At 48.6% G+C, this 9,838-nt stretch overlaps 1 protein-coding gene across 1 annotated transcript in view; it reads right to left on the bottom strand.

Moving 5' to 3' along the window:
• Positions 1 to 820: 820 nt before the first annotated feature.
• Positions 821 to 9,838, bottom strand: part of LOC311123093 (coiled-coil domain-containing protein 171-like) — a gene marked incomplete at both ends in the record, with an annotated part of 13,198 nt that continues 4,180 nt past the window's right edge. Inside the window, 2 exons of the mRNA XM_084197369.1 lie at positions 821 to 1,006; positions 2,387 to 2,665. Coding sequence (XP_084053495.1) covers positions 821 to 1,006; positions 2,387 to 2,665 — 465 coding nt within the window. The remainder of the gene's footprint in view (positions 1,007 to 2,386; positions 2,666 to 9,838) is intronic.

A 9,838-nucleotide genomic window follows, 5' to 3' on the forward strand; every position in this document is an offset into this window, starting at 1 on the left:
CTATCCTCTCATTACACCCACCCTACCCTCTCATTACACCCACCCACCCTACCCTCTCATTACACCCACCCTACCCTCTCATTACACCCACCCTACCCTCTCATTACACCCACCCTACTCCTACCCTCTCATTACACCCACCCTACCCTCTCATTACACCCACCCCACCCTCTCATTACACCCACCCTACCCTCTCATTACACCCACCCTACCCTCTCATTACACCCACCCACCCTACCCTCTCATTACACCCACCCACCCTACCCTCTTATTACACCCACCCTACCCTCTCATTACACCCAACCTACCCTCTTATTACACCCACCCTACCCTCTCATTACACCCACCCTACCCTCTCATTACACCCACCCTACCCTCTCATTACACCCACCCTACCCTCTCATTACACCCACCCTACCCTCTCATTACACCCACCCACCCTACCCTCTCATTACACCCACCCTACCCTCTCATTACACCCAACCTACCCTCTTATTACACCCACCCTACCCTCTCATTACACCCACCCTACCCTCTCATTACACCCACCCACCCTACCCTCTCATTACACCCACCCTACCCTCTCATTACACCCACCCACCCTACCCTCTCATTACACCCACCCACCCTACCCTCTTATTACACCCACCCTACCCTCTCATTACACCCAACCTACCCTCTTATTACACCCACCCTACCCTCTCATTACACCCAACCTACCCTCTCATTACACCCACCCTACCCTCTCATTACACCCACCCTACCCTCTCATTACACCCACCCACCCTACCCTCTCATTACACCCACCCACCCTACCCTCTCATAACACCCACCCTACCCTCTCGTTGGCGCTTGTGAGGTCAGAGATGAGGGTGTCGACGTGTTCCGTTATGACATCACAGAGCTCCGCCCAGGAGAAACTACCCAGGATGCATTGTGGCTGGGAGCTGAGGACGCAGCCCGCTAACAGACGCTGGAACAGACCGTGAAGGAAGGACAACTTCTCCTGCAGAGACACAGACACTTGGGTGAGCCACTGGTAATAGAGATGCTGCTAACACAGTCTACTTTAGAATGATGTTAGTGATTACATTAGGGTTAGAATGGACCGTAATGGTGTTAGTGATTACATTAGGGTTAGAATGGACCGTAATGGTGTTAGTGATTACATTAGGGTTAGAATGGACCGTAATGGTGTTAGTGATTACATTAGGGTTAGAATGGACCGTAATGGTGTTAGTGATTACATTATGGTTAGAATGGACCGTAATGGTGTTAGTGATTACATTAGGGTTAGAATGGACCGTAATGGGGTTAGTGATTACATCAGGGTTAGAATGGACCGTAATGGTGTTAGTGATTACATTAGGGTTAGAATGGACTGTAATGGTGTTAGTGATTACATTCGGGTTAGAATGGACCGTAATGGTGTTAGTGATTACATTAGGGTTAGAATGGACCGTAATGGTGTTAGTGATTACATTAGGGTTAGAATGGACCGTAATGGTGTTAGTGATTACATTAGGGTTAGAATGGACCGTAATGGTGTTAGTGATTACATTAGGGTTAGAATGGACCGTAATGGTGTTAGTGATTACATTAGGGTTAGAATGGACCGTAATGGTGTTAGTGATTACATTAGGGTTAGAAAGGGTTAGAATGGACCATAATGGTGTTAGTGATTACATTAGGGTTAGAATGGACCGTAATGGTGTTAGTGATTACATTATGGTTAGAATGGACCATAATGGTGTTAGTGATTACATTAGGGTTAGAAAGGGTTAGAATGGACCATAATGGTGTTAGTGATTACATTCGGGTTAGAATGGACCGTAATGGTGTTAGTGATTACATTAGGGTTAGAACGGGTTAGAATGGACTATAATGGTGTTAGTGATTACATTCGGGTTAGAAACGGTTAGAATTGACTATAATGGTGTTAGTGATTACATTTGGGTTAGAAAGGGTTAGAATGGACCATAATGGTGTTAGTGATTACATTAGGGTTAGAAAGGGTTAGAATGGACAATAATGGTGTTAGTGATTACATTAGGGTTAGAATGGACCGTAATGGTGTTAGTGATTATATTCTGGTTAGAATGGACCGTAATGGTGTTAGTGATTACATTCGGATTAGAATGGACCATAATGATGTTAGTTTGAAGCGTAATGAACCACCGGGAACAGCGGGCAGGACGACCCGGTATGAACGGGTCACACAGACAGGCTACTAACGTCACAAAGCGCCGCAACAACTTCTGATGTAAACAGGGCTTTTTAAACACATTGATAGTAACAGAACAGGCCAAGGGTCATAAAGGGGGTTGGGATGGAGGAATGAACAGAAGGATGAATAGACTTCCACTCCAAACTGAGCACTGTTTACCTGAGAATCCTTCTGATTGAGTTGTCTGATCCTCTGTACTTCTGCCTGCAACTCCACTGCCCTCTCTCGATCCTTCTCCCTCTCTCCTTCCCTCTCCTTCTCCCTCTCTCTCTCCCTCTCTCTCTCCCTCTCCTTCTCCCTCTCCTTCTCCCTCTCCCGGTGTTGCTGGGCGGTCTGTAGGTCAGTCTGTAGTCTGTTTGTCTGGAGGGTCTTTTCAGAACACTGGGCTCTCAGACGCTGTAATTCTACATTACAGTCAGACAGCGCTGCACAGAGCTCCTAGAGAGAGAGAGAGAGAGAGAGAGAGAGAGAGAGAGAGAGAGAGAGAGAGAGAGAGACAGACAGAGAGAGAGAGAGACAGACAGACAGACAGACAGACAGACAGAGAGAGAGAGAGAGAGAGAGAGAGAGAGAGAGAGAGAGAGAGAGAGAGAGAGAGAGAGAGAGAGAGAGAGAGAGAGACAGAGACAGAGACAGAGACAGAGACAGAGACAGAGACAGAGACAGAGACAGAGACAGAGACAGAGAGAGAGAGAGAGAGAGAGAGAGAGAGAGAAAGAGAGGAGGAGGAGGAGGGGGCAGAGCGAGAAATAGAGAGAGAGAGAGAGAGAGAGAGAGAGCGATTTAGACCAAGTCAGAAAGAAAAGAATAGCTATGTTAGCAGTGGTGGACAAAGTACCTAGTTTTCATACTTGAGTAAAAGTAAAGATACCTTAATAGAAAATGACTCAAGTAAAAGTGACCCAGTAAAATAATATCTATTTTCTTAGTGGGTAGATTAGCTTAAATATTGCAGATACCCCATATATTTCCCTATATTTTCCTAATTGGAGTAAACTAATGGACAACAACACTTAGACTTCTACTTCCAGCTTAAAGTGCCTTGCAAAAGTATTAACCCCCCTGGTGTTTTTCCTATTTTGTTGCATTACAACCTGTAATTTAAATGGATTTTTATTTGAATTTCATGTAATGGACATACACAAAATAGTCAAAATTGGTGAAGTGAAATGGAAAAAATAACTTCTTTCAAACTATTCTAAAAAATAAATAACGGATAAGTGGTGTGTGCATATGTATTCACCCCCTTTGCTATGAAGCCCCTAAATAAGATCTGGTGCAACCAATTACCTTCAGAAGTCACATAATTAGTTAAATAAAGTCCACCTGTGTGCAATCTAAGTGATCTGTCACATGATCTCAGTATATATACACATGTTCTGAAAGGCCCCAGAGTCTGCAACCCCACTAAGCAAGGGGCAGCACCAAGCAAGCGGCACCATGAAGACCAAGGAGCTCTCCAAACAGGTCAGGGACAAAGTTGTGGAGAAGTACAGATCAGGGTTGGGTTATAAAAAAAGATATGAAACTTTGAATATCCCACGGAGCACCATTAAATCCATTATTAAAAAATGGAAAGAATATGGCACCCCAACAAACCTTCCAAGAGAGGGCCGCCCACCAAAACTCACAGAACAGGCAAGGAGGGCATTAATCAGAGGCAACAAACAGACCAAAGATAACCCTGAAGGAGCTGCAAAGCACCACAGCGGAGATTGTAGTATCTGTCCATAGGACCACTTTAAGCCGTACACTCCACAGAGCTGGGCTTTACGGAAGAGTGAGCAGAAAAAAGCCATTGCTTAAAGAAAAAAATAAGCAAACACGTTTGGTGTTCGCCAAAAGGCATGTGGGAGACTCCCCAAACATATGGAAGAAGGTACTCTGGTCAGATGAGACTAAAATTGAGCTTTTTGGCCATCAAGGAAAACGCCATGTCTGGCGCAAACCCAACACCTCTCATCACCCCGAGAACACCATCCCCACAGTGAAGCATGGTGGTGGCAGCATCATGCTGTGGGGATGTTTTTCATCGGCAGGGACTGGGAAACTGGTCAGAATTTAAGGAATGATGGATGGCGCAAAATACAGGGAAATTCTTGAGGGAAACCTGTTTCAGTCTTCCAGAGATTTGAGACTGGGATGGAGGTTCACCTTCCAGCAGGACAATGACCCTAAGCATACTGCTAAAGCAACACTCGAGTGGTTTAAGGGGAAACATTTAAATGTCTTGGAATGGCCTAGTCAAAGCCCAGACCTCAATCCAATTGAGAATCTGTGGTATGACTTAGAGATTGCTGTACACCAGCGGAACCCATCCAACTTGAAGGAGCTGGAGCAGTTTTGCCTTGAAGAATGGGCAAAAATCCCAGTGGCTAGATGTGCCAAGCTTATAGAGACATACCCCAAGAGACTTGCAGCTGTAATTGCTGCAAAAGGTGGCTCTACAAAGTATTGACTTTGGGGGGGTGAATAGTTATGCACGCTCAAGTTCTGTTTTTGTCTTATTTCTTGTTTGTTTCACACACAAAAAATATTTTGCATCTTCAAAGTTGTAGGCATGTTGTGTAAATCAAATGATACAAAACCCCCAACAATATTTTTTTCTGAATACACTGTATATTTTTCTACTGGGCTGTGATGTTTCCAAAATGTCTGAACCTTCCTATTCTCAAATTTTCTACAGATTGTAAATTAAAGATAAAACATTTTGCTGATCCATTCTCCCCAGTTCCTTACTTTCTCCCCCTTCCACTTGCCTCTTCCATTTTTACGGTAATGCTGCAATTAGTTGGTTGTAATTTTGGGTAGAGCAGACATTTCCATATATTTTTGTTAGCTGCAAGAGTCCTATTTATGATATCATTTACAAAAATTATACAGTTTCTAAACATAATGTATTACTATCAATTAGTATATTTGAGTTTAACCATAATATTTGCTGTAATATTTGCTCTGTCTTTTCTGGTGGATTAAACTGAAATTGCAACCAACTTTCTATGGCTTGCTTTAAAAATAGCGATATTTTTGAGATGATTTCATTTTCAAATAACCAAGGTTGTAATCTGAATAAAGGGAAAAAGGCCATTCTTGAACATGGGGTGAGACATTCTTACTAATCCGCTAGAGAACCAGTTTGGATTTAAGTATAACTTTTGTATGACTGAAGCCTTTAGTGAGAGGTCTAATGCTTTAATGTTTAATAATTTCTGCCCTCCGAATTCATATTCATTAAATAAATAGGCCAGTTTAATTTTGTCTGGCTTACTGTTCCAAATAAAATTGATAATTCGCTAGGTGTAGGCAAGGCCATATGCAAATAGGTAAACGTATTGTAGTGAGATCATTTCTTTCTTTCGGTATATGTATACCGAGTATGTCCACATCACCATCAGACCATTTTATTGGTAAACTACACAGTAATGTAAAAGTTGTATTTTTTTAGTGATCCAATACGTAATATAGTACACTTATCATAATTTGAGAGATTAGAAAAATTATCTAGATCCTCTATGAGGCTGTGGGTTCTGGATTTAAAAGATAACATGAATCATCAGCTTACGATATTAATTGAGTAAAAGTCTAAAAGTAGTTGGTTTTAAATATACTAAAGTATCAAAAGTAAAAGTAAAAGTATACATTATTTCAAATTCCTTATATTAAGCAAATCAGACGGCACCATTTTCTAGTTTTTTTTATTTACAGGCTGGGCCACTCAAGGACATTCAGAGACTTGTCTTGAAGCCACTCCTGCGTTTTCTTGGCTGTGTGCTTCGGGTCGTTGTCCTGTTGGAAGATGAACCTTCACCCCAGCCTGAGGTCCTGAGCACTCTGGAGCAGATCCTGACTAGTCTCCCAGTCCCTGCCGCTGAAAAACATCCCCACAGCATGATGCTGCCACCACCATGCTTCACCGTAGGGATGGTGCCAGGTTTCCTCCAGACGTGATGCTTGGCATTCAGGCCAAAGAGTTCAATCTTGGTTTCATCAGACCAGAGAATCTTGTTTCTCATGGTCTGAGAGTCTTTAGGTGCCTTTTGTCAAACTCCAAGCGGGCTGTCATGTGCCTTTTACTGAGGAGTGGCTTCCGTCTGGCCAGTCTACCATAAAGGCCTGATTGGTGGAGTGCTGCAGAAACTGTTGTCCTTCTGGAAGGTTCTCCCATCTCCACAGAGGAACTCTGGAGCTCTGTCAGAGTGACCATCGGGTTCTTGGTCACCTCCCTGACTAAGGCCCTTCTCCCCCGATTGCTCAGTTTGGCCGGGCAGCCAGCTCTAGGAAGAGTCTTGGGGGTTCCAAACTTCTTCCATTTAAGAATGATGGAGGCCACTGTGTTCTTGGGGACCTTCAATGCTGCAGACATGTATTGGTACCCTTCCCCAGATCTGTGCCTTGACACAATCCTGTCTCAGAGCTCTAGGGACAATTCCTTCGACCTCATGGCTTGGTTTTTGCTCTGACATGCACTGTCAACTGTGGGACCTTATATAGACAGGTGTGTGCCTTTCCAAATCATGTCCAGTTAATTGAATTTACCACAGGTGGATTCCAATCAAGTTGTAGAAACATCTCAAGGATGATCAAAAGAAACAGGATGTACCTGAGCTCAATTTCGAGTCTCATAGCAAAAGGTCTGAATACTTACGTAAATAAGTTACTTGTTTTTCATTTTTAATAAGTTAACAAACATTTCTAAAAACCTGTTTTCTCTTTGTCATTATAGGGTATTGTGTAGATTGGGGGGCTTACTGCCAATCCAAGACAAGCATGGGAGGGGCTAACTGCCAATCCAAGACAAGCATGGGAGTGGCTTACTGCCAATCCAAGACAAGCATGGGAGGGGTTTACTGCCAATCCAAGACAAGCATGGGAGGGGCTTAATGCCAATCCAAGACAAGCATGGGAGGGGCTTAATGCCAATGCAAGACAAGTTTAGGAGGGGCTTACTGCCAATCCAAGACAAGTATAGGATGGGCTTGATGCCAATCCAAGACAAGCATAGGAGGAGCTTAATGCCAATCCAAGACAAGCTTAGGAGGGGCTTGATGCCAATCCAAGACAAGCATAGGAGGGGCTTAATGTCAATCAAAGACAAGCTTAGGAGGAGCTTAATGCCAATCCAAGACAAGCATAGGAGGGGCTTAATGCCAATCCAAGACAAGCTTAGGAGTGGCTTAATGCCAATCCAAGACAAGCATGGGAGGGGCTTAATGCCAATCCAAGACAAGTTTAGGAGGGGCTTAATGCCAATCCATGCTCTGTCCAGACACCAGAGAATGAGGTGGCCTCCTGCCGGTCACATATCAAGCACAAAGCACCGGGTCCATCCTGCCGGTCACATATCAAGCCACACAAAGCACCGGGCCCATCCTGCCGGTCACATATCAAGCCACACAAAGCACCGGGCCCATCCTGCCGGTCACATATCAATCCACACAAAGCACCGGGCCCATCCTGCCGGTCACATATCAAGCCACACAAAGCACCTGGCTGTCGTTGGCGACCCCTCCCCCCCTCTACACCTGGCTGTCGTTGGCGACCCCTCCCCCCCCTCCCCCCCTCTACACCTGGCTGTCGTTGGCGACCCCTCCCCCCCTCTACACCTGGCTGTCGTTGGCGACCCCTCCCCCCCTCTACACCTGGCTGTCGTTGGCGCCCCCCTCCCGCCCTGGCGACCCCTCCCCCCTCTACACCTGGCTGTCGTTGGCGCCCCCCTCCCGCCCTGGCGACCCCTCCCCCCCTCTACACCTGGCTGTCGTTGGCGACCCCTCCCCCCCTCTACACCTGGCTGTCGTTGGCGACCCCTCCCCCCCTCTACACCTGGCTGTCGTTGGCGACCCCTCCCCCCTCTACACCTGGCTGTCGTTGGCGCCCCCCTCCCGCCCTGGCGACCCCTCCCCCCCTCTACACCTGGCTGTCGTTGGCGCCCCCCTCCCGCCCTGGCGACCCCTCCCCCCATCTACACCTGGCTGTCGTTGGCGACCCCTCCCCCCCTCTACACCTGGCTGTCGTTGGCGACCCCTCCCCCCTCTACACCTGGCTGTCGTTGGCGCCCCCCTCCCGCCCTGGCGACCCCTCCCCCCCTCTACACCTGGCTGTCGTTGGCGACCCCTCCCCCCCTCTACACCTGGCTGTCGTTGGCGACCCCTCCCCCCTCTACACCTGGCTGTCGTTGGCGCCCCCCTCCCGCCCTGGCGACCCCTCCCCCCTCTACACCTGGCTGTCGTTGGCGCCCCCCTCCCGCCCTGGCGACCCCTCCCCCCCTCTACACCTGGCTGTCGTTGGCGACCCCTCCCACCCCTCTACACCTGGCTGTCGTTGGCGACCCCTCCCCCCCTCTACACCTGGCTGTCGTTGGCGACCCCTCCCCCCCTCTACACCTGGCTGTCGTTGGCGACCCCTCCCCCCTCTACACCTGGCTGTCGTTGGCGACCCCTCCCCCCCTCTACACCTGGCTGTCGTTGGCGACCCCTCCCCCCCCCTCTACACCTGGCTGTCGTTGGCGACCCCTCCCCTCCTCTACACCTGGCTGTCGTTGGCGACCCCTCCCACCCTCCCCCCCTCTACACCTGGCTGTCGTTGGCGACCCCTCCCACCCCTCTACACCTGGCTGTCGTTGGCGACCCCTCCCCTCCTCTACACCTGGCTGTCGTTGGCGACCCCTCCCCCCCTCTACACCTGGCTGTCGTTGGCGACCCCTCCCCCCTCTACACCTGGCTGTCGTTGGCGACCCCTCCCCCCCTCTACACCTGGCTGTCGTTGGCGACCCCTCCCCCCCCTCTACACCTGGCTGTCGTTGGCGACCCCTCCCCTCCTCTACACCTGGCTGTCGTTGGCGACCCCTCCCACCCTCCCCCCCTCTACACCTGGCTGTCGTTGGCGACCCCTCCCCTCCTCTACACCTGGCTGTCGTTGGCGACCCCTCCCCCCCTCTACACCTGGCTGTCGTTGGCGATCCCTCCCCCCCTCTACACCTGGCTGTCGTTGGCGACCCCTCCCCCCCTCTACACCTGGCTGTCGTTGGCGCCCCCCTCCCGCCCTGGCGACCCCTCCCACCCCTCTACACCTGGCTGTCGTTGGCGACCCCTCCCACCCTCCCACCCTCTACACCTGGCTGTCGTTGGCGACCCCTCCCCCCCTCTACACCAGGGTTCTTCAATTCCGGTCCTGGAAGGCCGAAACACCTCTGTTTTTCCATCCTCTCCTTCTAATCAGGGGCTAATTCAGACCTGGGACACCAGGTGAGTGCAATTAACTACCAGGTAGAAATAAATAAAAAAACAGAAGTGTTTCGGCCCTCCAGGACCGGAATCGAAGAACCCTGCTCTCGACCCTGAGTTTGAGAGGCTTCCCACTGACCGGCGCTTCAGAATACCCATGGCAAAGAAGAACGTGTTCAAACGTTCATTAGTTCCCTGTGCCTGTTGGGACTACTGAATGCAACGTGAACTGTTTCAGTATATACTCTGATCTGTGCATCTATTATCTATGTGTTTTAGTGTATGCAGTGTGATGGACTGACTGGTTTAAATGGTGCGATGTGACACTATATCTGCACGTGATCCTTTTAATGGAAGGTGATGCCAAAGAAACATGTCATCCTGGATAAAC

This window comes from Coregonus lavaretus (assembly GCF_964263955.1).
Source record: "Coregonus lavaretus genome assembly, contig: HAP1_SCAFFOLD_1747, whole genome shotgun sequence".
Classification (NCBI taxonomy): domain Eukaryota; kingdom Metazoa; phylum Chordata; class Actinopteri; order Salmoniformes; family Salmonidae; genus Coregonus; species Coregonus lavaretus.